Source organism: Callorhinus ursinus, unplaced genomic scaffold (assembly GCF_003265705.2).
Source record: "Callorhinus ursinus isolate GAN/ISIS: 27379988/994484 unplaced genomic scaffold, GSC_fseal_2.0 scaffold3, whole genome shotgun sequence".
Lineage (NCBI taxonomy): Eukaryota > Metazoa > Chordata > Mammalia > Carnivora > Otariidae > Callorhinus > Callorhinus ursinus.
The window spans coordinates 11,076,811-11,093,712 of NW_027397065.1; the positions used below are offsets into that span (position 1 = coordinate 11,076,811).

A 16,902-nucleotide genomic window follows, 5' to 3' on the forward strand; every position below is an offset into this window, starting at 1 on the left:
TGGCCAAAGGGAATGTGTTTCTAAAATTCTGAAACTACAGACCTACAAAGAGTCATGCCTCCTTGAGAAAGTGATAACAGCTACCATCACCATCTTTAAAGATGCACATATGTACAAACACACTATTCTGCCTGTGCTCTAAAGGGGTTCGGCATCATCAGGTTAAGAATACTTGCCTTGTCTTAAAACACAGGATTAAAAGAAACATTTGTTAACGAATATTTCAGAATGATGGTGAAGATCTTGAGTGGTTGGAATTTGTGTTTTTAATTGAAGTTAGGGGGAAATCTGGCAAGTAGGAAGCCTCTGGACTGTTGTTTGACATCTGCCTCTACCAACTACTCCACGGAGACTGGTTCTCACTAATGGTACCACGGAAACCTTTGTTACTGATGTGGTAGATCTCACTTGATTTTATGTTACCTGATTTCTGTATATTTGACCTTGTTCCGCACTGACACCACACTGTTGGTTTTCTCCCAACTCAAAGGACAGCTCCTTCTCAGTTTTGAAGGATTTTATTATTGAGGTTTCTACTCAGAGTCTTCAATCTTTGAAAAATATGAAATTCTTTAAATGTCAAAGTTGCCCAGGGGTCCAGCCTTTTCTCTCTTCATAGGCAAGTCAAGAGGAGCAGTGATGGAAAAAGCCATCTTAAGTTATGTGAGGGCTGAGCAGTGACACACAGTGGTGTCTGCCAAGCAGAGGCACGGGGGCTGTGCGAACGCTGCAGCTGTGCAGGTGCTGAGGTAGACCCTTGGAGGCACTCCCTGAGATGGAGAGCCCATTACCATTTCTCCAGATATGCAGGGGCTGCAGAATTCGAGGAGCAGCCTGGGTCAGAGCCTCCTCACAGCTTTTAGGAGCCGAATGTTGACACAACCACAATGGTTCATCCTGCCATTAAATACCACCTGGCCCTCTGCAGAAACATCTCCCTTTCAAGGCTGTCCAGAAGGGCTGTATGGGAAAAGGAAGAAATGGGACTGGTGCGACGTGACTTTAAGTGGGATAGTCCATGAGTGAATGATTAGTCACCTATTGAATCTATAAGTAAGTGAAGTTTATCTCCATTTTCATGAACCTATGTGTACTGTCAGTGTTTTATCTTTGAACACTGACAAGAAGGAAAAATACACATTGGAAGAAACCAGAGAAAACTAGAAAAAAGCAATTAATAAAAATAAAAGCTAAAAGTTAACCAATTAGAAAATAAAAAGAGCAGTAAATAATGATGACCAAAATTTACCAATGTAGAAGTAGAAAACTAGAAAAGACCAATTTCATAGAAGTGATTGGAAAAGTGATATAGGATGAACCATCAGACAGGCCGCCAGGGAATGTTGACTCAACCATTGCAGATATTCTCTAAGTAGCATATCTGGGTTCAAAAGAAAGTAACATCCCCAGGTAATAAACCAAACAGAGCTGAAAACCAGAGAAGTAAGCTGGAGCTGGGGCTGAGCTAGCGCTGTCCAGCATGCCAACCTCAGTAACAAAGGGATTCCAAATACAATGACTGTGGCAGTTAGGAGATAACTAGTGGGATTCCATAGGGTGGAGAGCTGGACTGAGACCTCCACTGGAAACTGAGCACTCTAAATGAGAAGGTGAATTAGAAAAGAAATGCATCTTTCAAGAAAGGGAGGAGAACAAGAAAGCTCCTGTGTTTTAGCAAGGGCTCTCTCTGGGTAGGTTTTGTGAACTCCTGCCCTATCCCAACCTCAAACCTTTCCCCAGAGGTTACTATTATCTTGGAACCTGTGTTTATATTTACATAAAGTTCTGCTGGTTTTTGATAAAAAATGGTATACTTGAAATAATCTTCTGTGACTTGAGTTTTTCACTCACTATCGTGTTTATAAGAAAAAAATCCGTTTACTGATAACCACAAGGAATAACAGACACAATTAATTTCTGATTAATTAAACAAAGAGAGAGAAACAAAATATCTGAAACCATATATGTATTGTAATGTACCTTAAAACCAATGTTAGGTAAAAACAATGGAGTTAATAAACTTCAACTTCCCTCCCCCAAATTTCCTAAACTCCCAACTCATCCCTTAGGTATTCTTAACTTCTTCAGACAGTGAATGGAACTCTTAATGTTCACAACCCTGAAATGAACCTTAGGAACCCATTTCTCCATTCAACCCTCCCCAGAAGGGCAAGGCCCCTCAGTTTGAAAGCCTGGGGTGGCCCTGAGCGGTGGCTGGGGCAGAGAGGGGGGTCCCTGCCACAGGGAAAGGGGTAGGGGAGTACACGGGTATAAAGTAGGGCTCTTCATAGTGGGGGGACTCAAAATGGAGCCCCGATGCCAGGGGAAAGCACACTGGTCCCCCTGGGAAAGGAGGCCCGGCTGCCCCCACGTCCTCTGGTGGGGAGAAATCAATGGTTGGCTGACCACCCATCTTGCTCCGGTTATAGAACCAAACTCGGACCAGTTCCTTCTGCAGTCGGAGCTGCCCAGCGATGCAGCTGATCTGCTGGGGTGTGGGCTTTGGGCACTGCAAGAAGAGTTGCTCCAGATTGTTTCGGATGCGACTCTCCCTGCTTGCCCGTCTCTGCTTCCGAGCCTGCTGCAGGATCATCTCCATTTTGCATAAGCCCAGAAAGTTCTTGGTGTCCACTTCCTCCAGCCACATTTTCAGCAGTGGTCGCAACTTCCACATGTTGGTGAGGCTGAGCTGCTGGGACTCGAAGCGGCAGATGGTTGTCTGGCTAAGCACCTTTCCAAAAAGAGCCCCCAAGGTGAACCCCACGTCGGCCTGCGAGTACCCCAGGGCCATCCTCTTTTGCCTCAGCTCCTTGGCCAGCTGCTCCATCTCTTTCTCTACGTCCGAGATATCCTCTGGCAGCGCCAAACTCGGGGTGCACCGCAGGATGATGTAGGGCCTCGGGAAGGCGCCCTCCGAGAGGCTCCGGAACCAGGGCCCAGCCTCGCCAGCTCCGACCCTGGGCCTGCGGGGTGCCATACCGCTGTAGAATTTGTACGGCAGTGGACCCAGGGGCACCTCCCACCCCTCAGGGCCTGGGCTGACCCCCGGCCCGATCCCTGGCCGGACCATCAGCATGCCCGGAGGCGCCTGGGCACTCAACCAGAGCGGAGCGTCAACCCGCACAGGCATTGGCCCTCTGGGCCCGCCCCTACCACTGCCTGGCTGTGGGAAGAAGTTTGAGGGCCCGTGTCGGGCCATGGGGTAAGACCACACTCGAGCCGGGAGTCTGGTAGGAACTGATGGCTCTCGAGGCTTCAGAGCAGCCCCCAGCCTTGCCCTCGAGCCCCGCCCCCCAGTGGGCAGAGATGGAGGTGCAGGTGAGAGAAACAGCCCAGGAGTGTGCAGGGGTGGGGAAATCTGGTAGACTTCCGGGTAATCCCTTGGGTCTCCAGGATTAAAGGAGTGGGCTTTGTACTTCTAAGGGTTCTGGGATCCTCTCCCAGAGGGGAACCTAAGCATTTTCTAAGAGCTCTTCAGAACTCTGGTATCTCATCCCTTTCCTCCACATTATCTGTGGAGGACCAGCCCCTTCTGGCTTCACAAATATTTATTGAACATCTATTATGCCAGGTATTGCTGGGACTACCCCTCAGTCCATTAACTGTCCCCTCACTGCTATCATTGTGGTCACAATACTGCCAATAACCTCCCTTTGCACATCTTCAGTTCCTGTGCCTTAAGAAACCTAAGCATCCCTAACTAAATTTCTTCTAGTGTCCATCAGTTTACTATCAGCTTCAACCCCCAGCCCCCAACCCCCTTGCTTTGCCAGATTGTACTCTCTCATCGGGGCTTTCTTGATTAATTTATGTCCTGTTCCCTCCCCCACTCCCAACCCTTCCAGGTGTTTGCTCTGCATCCCACCTCAGCTTCCTGGTCTAGTCTCCACATACAACAGAGACCTATGTGTTTCATCCTTCTCCCCCTCTGAAGACAGGTCTCAGAATGGGCCCCACCTGCTGTTCCCCATTGAAGATGCTTCCTTCAATACCTGATTCACCAATATCAGACTCCCCTATCCCTACCCCAGGCAGAGTTAGTTCCTGCTTCTGTGGTGCTCCCCTTGTACTTGGTATATGTTTTAATTGTAACATTTATCAGCAATTATTTATTTTATGTCTCCCTCCATCTAGAATATGAGGTACTTAAGGCAGTACCTTAAGTACCTGTAGGTGTTATAAAGCCTGTAACATAATAAAACCCTGATTGATATACTGTTCAATAAATGTTTGCTGAGGGCGCCTGGGTGGCTCAGTCATTAAGCGTCTGCCTTCGGCTCAGGTCATGATCTCAGGGTCCTGGGATCGAGCCCCGCATCGGGCTCCCTGCTCGGCAGGAAGCCTGCTTCTCCCTCTCCTCTTGCTTATGTTCCCTCTCTCGCTGTGTCTCTCTCTGTCAAATAAATAAATAAAATCTTTAAAAAAAAAATGTTTGCTGAATGAGTGAATGAATTCTCACCTTTATAATTCTGAAAGTACAGCACGTTTAGTTTCAGCTTAACAAGAAACTTGACCCTGCCAGAAGCCTCTCCATTCTTGCTCTCCTGTACTAGAACAAGGCCCTTAAACAGCTCTTACTAGATGGAGGTAGTAGTACTGTGAGACTAGACTCAACACAACACTACAGGTAACAAGGTTGTAGATGTGGCTTTGAAGCAATGGTAAAGGGAAAAAGAATCGGGAAGTCAGCTGCTATCTGGACAGGCTGTGTATGTGACTGTTGTCTGCATCTCTACTGTGGCCCCGGCTAGAACGTGTGCTGGCAACAAGCAAGGTTCTTGTCTGTCTGGTTCCATGCTAGATCCTCACCACCCGGCACTCTATCTGGCACAGAGTAGGAAGTTAATCAATATTTGTTTGATGTTAAATAAATGAATCTGTGCAGCATTAATGATGAGAAGACTTCCATATTTGCTTTGAAGTAGGTTTCAAGAAGATAGTCTATAAAAAAGTTTACAATACACAAAATTTCACTTAAGAATAATTTTGCTGCTATCTATTCTTTCCAGGTATACTTATATGCTATTTTTTTTCAAAACTACAAAGCAACCAGTGTCTGCCAAACAGAATGAAAGGTGGATCACAAAGAAGAATAAAAGAGAGCAATTACATAAATTAAAGCCCACATATTGAAACCAGTCCATTTGCAAAAGAGAACCGCAGAGAAAAGGTTCATTAGTTGTCTAAAAACAATAGCTGAATAAAAATATTTTTAGTGAATTGGAAAAAAGTGAATTCAACTGAATTTGAGGAAAGATTATATTAACTGAGTTAAAACAGTAGCTAAACACATTTACTAAACTAAGAAGTAAAGCTATGTTAACTTGGTGGGTTTTAAAATTAACTTGTGTGCTCTCAATTAAGGCTTTCTCTGTACTTGGTCAGATTTCATCTGCCAACATGCCTATCTCCTGTTAATGCCTATGTGCTGTCACAAATAAAAGCCCATATTCTTAAGGGAAGTCTTGACATCTCCTTAAAAGTATATTTAATATGCTACGGAAATGGGGTGATAGCGAAAAAAAGCAGCAGCATAGTTGGTTGGAAGAGAAATAGAGATCAGAAGAAGGCAGGTGCTGGGAATGCCCAAGACAACCAGCACTGCTGGGGCTGGGGTGCTCAAAAGGCTAATCCATCACCTTCAGCAAATACAGAGACCTCTTAGTGAGCGATTAGATTACAATGTACGAAGCGGGCCAGTCTTATCCATAGGGAATTACAAAGTAAGGATAAGAAACACATGGTCCCAGGCTCCCATGTATTTATAATCTAAATGGGGAAGAAGAAAAACTGTCAGGAGAACAGGACAGCTACACTTGCTCAAAGAGAAGTTAACAGTTTTCTATTATTAGGATCTTTGGAATTCAGAGAAGTGAACTTTCAAGCACAAATGCACAAAGCATCAGGGTTTATGTTATTAGGCTCTCCATAAGTATTCTCTATTCTAAGATGGCAAAACCAGCTGCCAAGATCCACTAATGGTAAAAAGCAGGAAATAGTGGGGGCGAAGTTAATTATAAACATTCTTGTAGGGTTTGCTTCAAGTTTCATCTCTTTGGAAACTTTTGCCCATACACTAGGGACCACAGTGCTCTCCCTCGGCCATGAACTTACTGCGTTTCCACTCACATAAATTGGTTGTTTTAAACAGTTAGCTGGAGCTTCATGTCTTAGCTCCCCCACCTAGGAGAGATGAAACCTCCTATGGACATTACAGAGACCATTTATTTTGTACTCATGGGCCAAACGATGTGCTAACACATGAGCTATACACAGTATTCTCAGTATGGTATGCACATAAAAACACCTGGATGTGAAGGAGATCTGGCTTTGACTCACACCATACTGTTGACCAGTTATCTTATTGGCTAGGAAGGTGATCCTTGCTTCCTCATCTCTCCAAATGCATCTCTCCCAAAGCTGCTCATGATCCAGACAGAGGAGAGGGCTTTGTTTGAGAATATATGAGGAAGTTCATTTCTCCAGCAGAGGCTCCAAAAACAAAGCAAAGCAAGCTTTTTTGCATGTAATTAAATCAACAGAGTAGACCAGAAGATCTAAGAATGATGTACAAGTCAGGCAGAGAGGGCAAGGTAGACTAGATGGTGCTAATTTCATGTTTTTCCCCACTCTGCAGATGTCCTAATAACTTAGCACTGGTCCGGTATCAGGGTGTAAAGGCACTGTCACCTGAAGGGCAAGTGTAGGTCCCCAAGAACCACATTAGTCAAGGAGCAAGACAAAAGGCAAAGGCAGGAGACAAGATCCATACACCAGGCACTGGGAAGTTTCTCTTTGGGTCTAGGAAGCCAAGTCAAGCATCCAGGAAAACTATGGCAGCTGAATATAGTAAGAAAAGATGCCTCTCACTTCCAGGGAGAGAATCAGCACTACACTTTACAACAATTTAGTTCACAGAAAACTACCTCAAAATGCACTAAAATGATTAAACTGTTAATCTGTGTTTTAAGTAGAAAACTGTGTAAGACAAAGTGAGATATCTAAGATAAGTCAAGCAATTAAGAAAAAGGGTACCTGAAGGTAAAGGACAGAGATGAAGAACACTGAAATTGTAATAACATGGAAAAAGTTAACCAGATCAATGTAGTCACTACAAAAAAATCACTTATTGCTCTATGAAATAAATTTACAAAATAGCTAATAGCACTGTTCTGTATAGGAGACAACAGAGGACAAGAACAGGATGAAAGGACAGCTCTTGGTGAATAACAGTAATGTGAGATGCTTTTACTCTTCTAAAACACGTAGAGAAAAACTAGAATGTGGTAGAGCTGCCAACACAGAATTTCTTTTCAGATTGAGAAGGACTTTTCTGGCGTTACTTCTTTTATTTAAAAAAATAATGACGCTGCTGTAATATAACTACTGTTTAGAAATAAAAGCTCATGACATGAATATAACACAACCACATAGCCAGACTACAAAGAGATTTTGTGTATTCAGGGAAAAAGCCTTCATTATATTTTGTAGAGCTGTGGTATTCATGAACTATGAACTTCCTGTGCTATAAAATAATATTAAATATAAAAATTCCACAGCCATCACCAGAAGCCTCAAAGATTTTTAAATGTCTGCATAAGGCAGGAAGAGCAATTGAGCTGAACAGGGCTGAGTTGAAAGGCACTCTGGTGATGACTCAGGTATATTCACAGATAGTCCCAGATAGATAAAGTGTAAAGGTTCTTGTTATGTCAAGCAGGATTTAAAAAAACTTTTTAGCTGAGTTTGCCCTTGTTACACAAGGAAAGCTTTAAGGATGTTCTTGCATTGATTATTCCAGTCACTGTCTTCTACATTCAAATTTGTACTCTGCTTACACTTTAGAGCAGGAGATACACAACTTGTTTAATGAAAAATTTTCCATTATACTGCACAGTAAAATACACCTAACAGAAATGACAGCTTATGACCAATGAAACCAGTAATTCAGGAGGTGACATGGCCTCAGAGAAGTAAATGAGGAATAGAATAGAATTTCTGTTTACAGGAGATAACTCCTTCAGGTGCTGTGAGAATTATTACTTTGTTAAAGAGATTTCAAATTAATTGATCTTGGTGCCAAGACATCACAAATTTGGGGCCTCTGTGAATTTCCCTGGAATCTTCTTAAGAAACTATGAGCTAAAGTAAGGCAAATAGAGACACTCATACCTTTTTGGGAAAAATGAACACTTATATTTAGTAACATGAAATGCAGTAACGACCATGGAAAATTGCAAAGGTAGTACCAGACTTAAGATTTTATATACAAATTAAAAACTCCTTTTAGCATTTTATTACTTTATTTTTTTAAAGATTTATTTGAGAGAGAGATAGCACATGGGAGGGGAGGAGGGAGAGGGAAAGAATCTTAAGCAGACTCCCTGCTGAGCAAGGAGTCTGATGCAGGGCTTGATCCCAGGACCCTGAGATCATGACCTGAGCCGAAATCGAGTTAGATGCTTAAAAGACTAAGCCACCCAGGCACCCCGCCTTTTAGCATTTTTTTTTTAAAGATTTTATTTATTTGTGAGAGAGAGAGAGAGAGAGAGAGAGAGAGAGAGCGAGCAAGCACAGCAGGGGGAATGGCAGGCAGATGGAGAAGAAGGCCCCCTGCTTAGCAAGGAGCCCGATGTGAGACCCGATCCCAGGACCGTGGGATCATGACCCGAGCCGAAGGCAGATGCCTAACCAACTGAGCCACCCAGGCGCCCCTCCTTTTAGCATTATAAACCTGACAAAGTCCTTGGCTTTACACAGTGGGGTAGTAAGTCAGGTTATTAAAGTGAATCCTCTTGAAAGTCACCTCACTATGATTCCAAAGGTCTTAAAGAGAACCAACCAGGCCTCTCTTCTGAGCAAAAGACTCATGCCCAAATCCACATTTATTTGTCTAGAGTTCGTTGAAGCTCTCAGTAGCCCCTATGCGTGTGCAGATAATATCAGGCAGATGACGGTTTCACCTGCTGAGAGCCTCAGACTCTAGGAAGCAATTATGTCAAAGCAGCTATGAATGGAGAACTGAAAGCAAGATTTCAATTATCATTACGTATTAATGAAAATTTAACTATCTTTTTGAATGTTCAACTACACATTCACATGTTTCCAGAAGTACATAAAGGTATATAGCGAAAATGCACAGCATTTATTTTTAATAATGGCATCATTTTCAAGTGTTAACTTGGTTAACTTCCAGCTAGAATTTTACATTTTGCTTACATCGAATTTCTTGTAATAATTTAAATTCAAGAAAGACATTTTTTTTTTTTATGATTGACAAATGTAGATGAAACATAAGGAAGAAACCAATGAATTTAAAGAAGTTTCTCATAAGGATATGTTCTAGGGCAGGTGTCATTTTGAAAGGAAGATAATGTATTAAAAACCGATAGTCTTTCAGGGACAGCGTGGAAGAACAGAACATTAGCAGGAAGAATGAAAGGGAAAGGGTCAGCATGGAATTTTAGTAGATTTAGAAGAATGAAGAAATGAGGTTGATTGAAGAACAGGCAAACCGAGGATAAATACTGTATTTCTGTAGAAGATGCACTGGGAGGCTCTAGAAGTTAACCCTGTGATGAGACATGACTAGAATCAGGACTTAGTCTAGAAAACACAAAGACAGAAGCAGGAGAGAAATGAAAGTTTTTAATTCTCAAATATTGAAAAGCAATGAGCAATTTCTCTAAAACTACAGTACTTGATTTGCTGGATAAAATAATTTCTAATAATAATAATAATTATAGGAAGTCCTTGCTTTGCACAGTGTAAAATATTATAAAAATGACCATACAAGTTGAAACCATGTAAAGTGATCATGATAATCAATGGGGAAAACTATGGTTGTTTGATGACCTTTAAATTTTTTTTTTGTCAAAACATTAAAAATCCTCCTACTGCCTGCAAAAAATGAGTAGGGGAATGAAAAAAAGGTAAAACCAATTATATTTAGTACACTGTAATTTAAAACATTAGAAACATTGAGAATTAAAATGTTTTATTTCTTTGTAAAAAACCTACTAAAGTAGTTAGAATAGTGCTTGCCTTCCTTTCATATAACTTATGATACAGTTCAAGCAAATCTTTTCTCTGCCTTGGCTAATTTTCATGCTCCTAAGTTTGGATCAGCTTCCTTCGCACTTCCAATGTCGTGAAACATCTCTGAGAGTTCATTTCATGCGAAGTGTTTTTTGCTAGCGTCACTTCCTCCGGGACATTATCTTTTTCATTACAAGCACTTTACAATTTTACTTCCAGCATTCCGTTTCTTTGCTGCATTTTCATCTTTGTTGGCCAAGTCTCTCTTTTGATCATCCATTTTTATAAAACGGAAGAAAGTGCTGTCTGTGCATGAACTGGCTAACATATATGCAGTGACTGGTCAGTGAAAGATTTTGAAAGAAGTGATGTGATTGGCCGCTGATCATGATGTGCATCTGTTATTTACGTAGAGATTTGTACTTAATGCAATTATTCACAGTTAATACATTGTGGTAACTGAAATTTGAACTTTGTTTTTGGGGCGTATTTGGTGTTATTTAACTAAACTACGGTTACCAAAATTTTGGTATTGGGACCATACAAAGTGAAGACTGCCTGTATTTATTGAGTCCTAACTATATTCCAGGTACAATTTTAACAGTCCTATATGGATTATTTCACTTAATTCTGACCATAACCCCGTGAGATGGTACTAGCATTATCGCCATTTTATAGGCAGGGTGATTGTAGATCTTCATCTGATCATATTATAGAATTAATTCTCCTACATATTTGGGAGACTATAAACTACCCATAGTCATGATAAATCCAAAGCTTTTCCTCATAAATGGTGACTTACTACCATTAAAGAGTTTGAAATGACAACATATTCATTTGAAACATGTACCTGAAGTGAAAAGTCAGGGTCTCATACTAGCATGGAAGGGAGGTGGATAATTTCAGAAGATGCACTAACTCTTAGATAGCAGTGGGATACCAGTCAATAGAGGATGTCAGTGAACTAAGAGTTACTCTTGGGTCCTGAAGGAGTTCACCATATGTCCTTAACTTTCCTCTTCACCCTACCGATTTCAATGATCATCCTCTGTTTATGAACAAAGAGAATCTTTGCAACAAGCGGAAGACTTTTTGCTAGGAGACCATGAGCTCCTCGAGGGTCAAGAGTCACATCTAGCAATCTTTATACTGTTAGAGTGTAGACTAGTGCCTAGTACATACTAAGTGCTCAATAAATCTTTGTGGGATTAAGGAACAAATATTTACAGTTAGTTTCTTGCCTCAAAAGAACCAAGAATAACTCAAGTTTCTGGAAAGACATGAAGTTAGGCTCTAATTTTAGAGGAAACAAATTAATTAAAATTAATGCATTAATTGGTAAAAATAACTGAATTTGGGTTTTCTGAAATGTAAGTTTTACCACAAATGCTGATTTTATATGTTTGATATTGTTTCTGAAGAAAAGCAAAACCAAGTAACTCTGAGAGACTGTTCTTTCATAACACCAGCACTACAAAAGTCTACACTACGAAGGTTATGGAAGACTATACTTTTCACTATAAAATTCAAACCACGTATCATCTAGTTCCACAAGTAGCTTTCCCACTATTTCCCACTAATGTTTCCCAAATATTGGTTATATTTACTTATTAATATACAGAGAGAGAGAGCATAAGCAGGGGGCGAGACAGAGGGAGAGGGAGAAGCAGGCTCCCTGCTGAGCCAGGAGCCCCATGTGGGGCTCGACCCCAGGACCCTGGGATCATGACCTGAGCTGAAGGCAGACGCCCAACCATCTGAGCCACCCAGGAATCCCTATTTTATTATTTTTCAAAGATTTTATTTATTTGACAGAGAGAGACACAGTGAGAGCAGGAACACAAGCAGGGGGAGTGGGAGAGGGAGAAGCAGGCTTCCCACCAAGCAGGGAGCCCGATGCTGTGGGGCTTGATCTCAGGGCCCTGGGATCATGACCCGAGCCGAAGGCAGATGCCTAATGACCGAGCCACCCAGGCGCCCCAAAATTGGTTATATTTAATCACTTGTATGTGTGGCCTTAAATCACTAATTTCTTTTTAAAAGCTTAAACACTTTCCCCCTGGAAACTAAGGAGGAAAGGTATGGCTACTTTGCTACAAAATTAAAATGGAAAGAAGACCCTAAATTTCTTTGAAGGCAATTTATTAAAAGGAAATAAAAGTGAAAATCTGAAATCATTCATATTGCTTTTTAAAAATACCTGAAACATTTGCTAAAAATAAAAGGATCTCTAAGCCAACACTGATTTTAGGTGGTTATTATAAATTTTTAATTTAGGGTCTCTTACAAAAGTCTCATTTATGAAATCATTGCTACACAAAGCTTAAAATAATGTTTCTGTTTCTTTGCCCATAATTTCAAAAAGTAACTTTTATCGTATTTTAGAAATTAAGAAATTGTGTAGTACAATTGAATTCTGTCAAGGATTGTGCCATGAGATTATTCAAAACATCTGTAAACTAGCTGGTGTAAGATTTCTTTATTTAGTGGTATAACATATTGAATACTTGGGGTGAGATACATATGACTGAAGGCGATATTAACAAACAATATGGACAGAAATACCATACTAATTCTCAAGGAATATTTAGATATCATATATCAGTTAAATCAATTCCAATACCTAAAGATTAAACTCACTGATCAAATAAATTATCTCTCAAAATTTATCATTAAACAGAACTATATTTATCATTAAGTAGAACTAAAAGGGACTATATTTTAAAAAATATGATGAAACAAAAACTTTAAAAAATATAATCCCTGCTTTTCAAGCACTTGAGAACAACTTGGGATTTTATTTTTATATTTATTTATTTATTTACAATTTGGGATTTTATAAACAGAAAATATTTGGCCTGTTTATGGTACCTAATGTTCACTTTGAATTTTCATCTTGGTACCAAAGAATATTTATTTTAGAGGTTCTGAATCACTTTTAGAAAGCAACAGAGTTCTTCTGAAGAGTAATGTTTTCGGGGTGATTTTGCCAGCAGACAGATTTGTTATTGGTGACTTGATGTCCGTCTCTGACAAGATGGAGCAGACAAGGAGGGTGCAGATGGAAGCAGACGGGGAAAGCATGGGTAGGAGCAGAGACCGTGTGGCTTGAGGGAGGCACATATCTCACAGTGAAAGAGCAGTGAAGGTCAGTGGACCTAGGCAAACCACTCAGGTCAGCCAGGGACAGGCAGACTGTGGGCTGGGGGAGATGTGATACTACAGGCTAGCAGACGAGTCTCCAGGTGGGGGAGACCGGGGAAGCCAGGGAGACACAGGAGACAAAACTGTAAGAAAAGAGTCATACATAGAGACTAAACCAGATGAGAGACAGAGAGTCACAGGTCAATATACAGACACAGAGAAGACCACCAAGAGCAGTGACCCAGACCGAATTGACAGAGGGAAGGAGAAACAGAGGACAAGTGAAGCACAGACAGCCGTAGGAAGGCAGATCAATATTTAATATATAGTAAAAAGGATGAACATTTCTGTCTTAGGGGCCACTGCTCCCCAAATTACTTTTCCAACAATTAGGGACATAGCATTAAAAGCCATGAGACACTGCTTTAGGGATAGTAAAAGTAATAACTCTTGCAAATTAACTCATAATATGTAATTTTCAAGTAGAAATACAAATTCATATTATTTGATTACCCCAAAGTATTCCAAAAATAATTATACTTTTTATCTTTAAAGGGAAGAGTTATCTCAGTAAAAGGAGAGTTGCCACCTTTAGTGCCAAATTCTTCGAAGGATTTTTCACAAATTGGTTCAGAAAGCTGTAAAAAACATGGTGACTATTTTTAATTTTTTTTTAAAGTGAGATTTCTGAAGTGAAACTAGTTATATTCACTGTGATTACTGGAAAACTGAAAGAATCAAAATCAGAGGAAAATATTGGATCTGATTAAGTATATATAATCAAGGCAAATATTGGTGATCTGCATAAATATATAGTTAAATAGATTATTTTAAATGATTCTTTAATCAGTTATTTCCCCAGAGTTCCTGATTCTAGCTAATTAGAATGAATGATTCACTAAAAACACAAGAATTTCTGGTGGTCAACTTTTAAATACTCATCCCTTACATTAACTAATAATTGTAAGGTAGCCTAGAACAATGAACAGGGAAACTAACTGATGAGTAACAGCTACAAGGCCAATTCTACAGTAATGAACAAAAACTGCCTGAAAAGTGCCAGTTAATGAAAGCATCACTTAAAGCATTAGAATATATAATCTTTGAATGGAAAGAGGAATGCTGTAGTTCTTGAGCAGTCCATGCAGTGAAAAAATGGTACAGTATCATATATGCTAATATACCTTGAATTCAAGATCTGTTTACAAAGGTGAAATGTAGATTTTCAATTACCTAATTAATTTGAGCTGTGTCTAAAAACATATTAGACAACTCAGCTTGTCTACACATTCTGAATGACACCACATCTAGAAGCAATTACTGTTGATTTCTCATTTCTATCTTTAGAAGCAAGTGATTATTCACTAACAAAGAAGAGATATAACTCCTTAGTGTCATTTCCTCAAGATATATTTTCGGCAATAAATCAAAGTAAATACTTAGCAAATATCCAGTAGTTCAGTCAGTGTAAATAGTTAATCTGCACTGGTTAAGCAAAGTAAAATTAGGGTTATTGTTAGCAGGTTGTCTACAATTCAAATTCACCTAGAAATTACTAATTTTCCACTTTCTGTTCTGGTGGGGAAGTGGGGCTTGAGAGGTACTCGTTATCAACAGCTCCTTCCTACATCCAAACTAAGATGAGGTCATCTAAATATTGTAAGTTTTCAAGTTTAATTCTTCACCCCTAAGACACATATGTTGTTTTCCTTTTTCTTCTTCTTTTTAACACTTCTGCTGTTATCTTTCCAATTTTGAGGTGCCCAGATTTACATCAAATGTTCTAGGTAAAGTGAAATATTAGAGAAAAGCCTGTCTCAAGCTGTGACAAGGACAAGGAGAAATGAGATGGATACAAGTTCTGGCAGGATAAGTTGACAGGCACCACACCTCTAGACTACACAGATTTAGTGAATCTAGGTTCAGATAGTTCCTTCATGGTAGGTGGCAAAATGAAGCTATGAGGAGGCAGAGCCTTCCATCCTGTGTGCCTGGTGCAAAGTGGTCACAGGTATGTCAATATACTGATCCCTTTACCCTTCAGGTCAGCCAGGGGTAGCTCTGTCCTTTCACCTCTGGACATAAACAACCTTGCCTGTGAACCCCAGGGCACCATATGTATGTTATATTTTTCTGTATGGGTAGCTCAAGGAAGAGTGGAATACCTTAATAACTTGCTTGTCACCTATGCTTTATGCTTACCATAAATCCTGGAGGACTTGTAAAATGGATCTGACCATAAGGCAAGGTTTTCAAGGACCCAGAACAAGAGACTGCTGGGAGGGAAAAAGGGTGCAGCTCTCAGAACTCAGCAGGTAGCCTGGAGTTAAGGAAAGATCTCTAAAGTCAGATGGGCAAGTATTGTCTTTATTAGTGGGAGGTGGTAGGAGATCAGGACTAGAAAGAATGTCCCAGAAATGTCATCTCAGTGAGGTTCTCCATGGCCACTCCTTTAAAAATGCAAATCCTCCCCTCCACATATTTCAGGTCTTCTCTTCCTGCTTTCTATTTCTCCTACCAGTTCCCACAATCGTAAACTTTCCTTATTTACCTTGTTCATTATTTGTCTCCCCTCATAGAACGTAAGCTCCATAAAGGACCTTTATGTGTTGTAATTCATTGCTATGTCCCTGGCACCTGGCACAATGTCTAGTCCCCGGTAAATTCCTGTTGAATGAATACATGCAGACTGGATGCACACACCCACAGAGGCATGTAAGGCGCACATTTGGAGGGGGTTGAAAGGATACGAGCCTTAGCAGTAGTACTTACCCAAAACTAGCCTCAGATAGAAAAATCTGGCAAAGAGCAGCCTGTCAGTCACATGCCAGCCAAAGCAAGCTGTGTCCAGACTTTTAAGAAGTCAGAAGACAGCAGTGCTCTGTGACCTTCTCTGTTTTCAAACATTTATGTTTTGCTTTCCTTTCACCCTGGGGGAATGCCTCCTCACACACAGCCAAAAATTATATTAGCTATTTTTGAGGAGGAGCACGCCACACAAGATCATTTCTAATTTCATCCTTACTGCTACCCCATGCTTCTTTTAGCTATATTGCATCATACTTCTATGTCCCACTTTGCATTTTTCTTCCTACTATTAGTTTTCCTTTTGCTTTCTTCACTGTATTTTCTCTCTTTCTGTGTCTCTGGTTTCCTTGTAGTATTTTGTGACCCTTATCAGTGTCACAGAGAACATAGGAAAGTATGAAAAACGAAGTTATTTGTTGCTTAAAAATAGAAACAGGGAAATGGAAGGGGCAGTGTGTCTGCAAATGCTTTTTCATTCCCATACAATTAAAACAATAGTTTTAAAATAAATGATAGCCCTAAATTCTGAAATGATTAGTGAGAATATACAGTACCACATTAGGTTTTTACAATGCCTTCTTTCTGATGAACTCAAAATGGCCTTCAGATAGTACAAAAACTGTTCTCATAACATTTCTACAAGGTAACTGAGGCAGGTATTTGCTGTTGCCATTTTATAACCAACATACAAACAACACAGAATGTGGGCTATACAATAAACATAGGTCTTACTAACCTATTAACTAATTCTTTGAATAACAATGTTTTTAACGGGCTGATTTTACTGGTAAGAAACAGCATCAACAGAATGAAGCGGGGCAAATAGTCACCTGACAGGGATTCAAGGTCCCTCAAATACCCACCATTCACTATATGTTAAGATAATTAAAAAGTCAGATTTTGAGTATAGGG

At 40.3% G+C, this 16,902-nt stretch overlaps 1 protein-coding gene across 12 annotated transcripts in view; it reads right to left on the bottom strand.

Annotated features, from left to right (window-relative positions):
• ARB2A (ARB2 cotranscriptional regulator A) overlaps positions 1-16,902 on the bottom strand; it is a 395,713-nt gene that overhangs the window by 117,346 nt on the left and 261,465 nt on the right. For 2 of the 12 annotated variants that reach the window (XM_073888114.1, XM_073888106.1), the window contains 2 exons: positions 15,385-15,458; positions 1,415-2,731 (listed from right to left, as the gene is read on the bottom strand). The exons of 5 other annotated variants lie outside the window; for them this stretch is intronic. In XM_073888114.1, coding sequence (XP_073744215.1) covers positions 2,180-2,731; positions 15,385-15,458 — 626 coding nt within the window. In that variant the 3' untranslated portion in view covers positions 1,415-2,179. Of the gene's footprint in view, positions 1-1,397; positions 2,964-9,579; positions 9,607-15,384; positions 15,459-16,902 lie in introns of those variants that run through there. 5 more of the 12 variants (XM_073888111.1, XM_073888119.1, XM_073888137.1 and 2 more) reach the window with 5 other exon arrangements.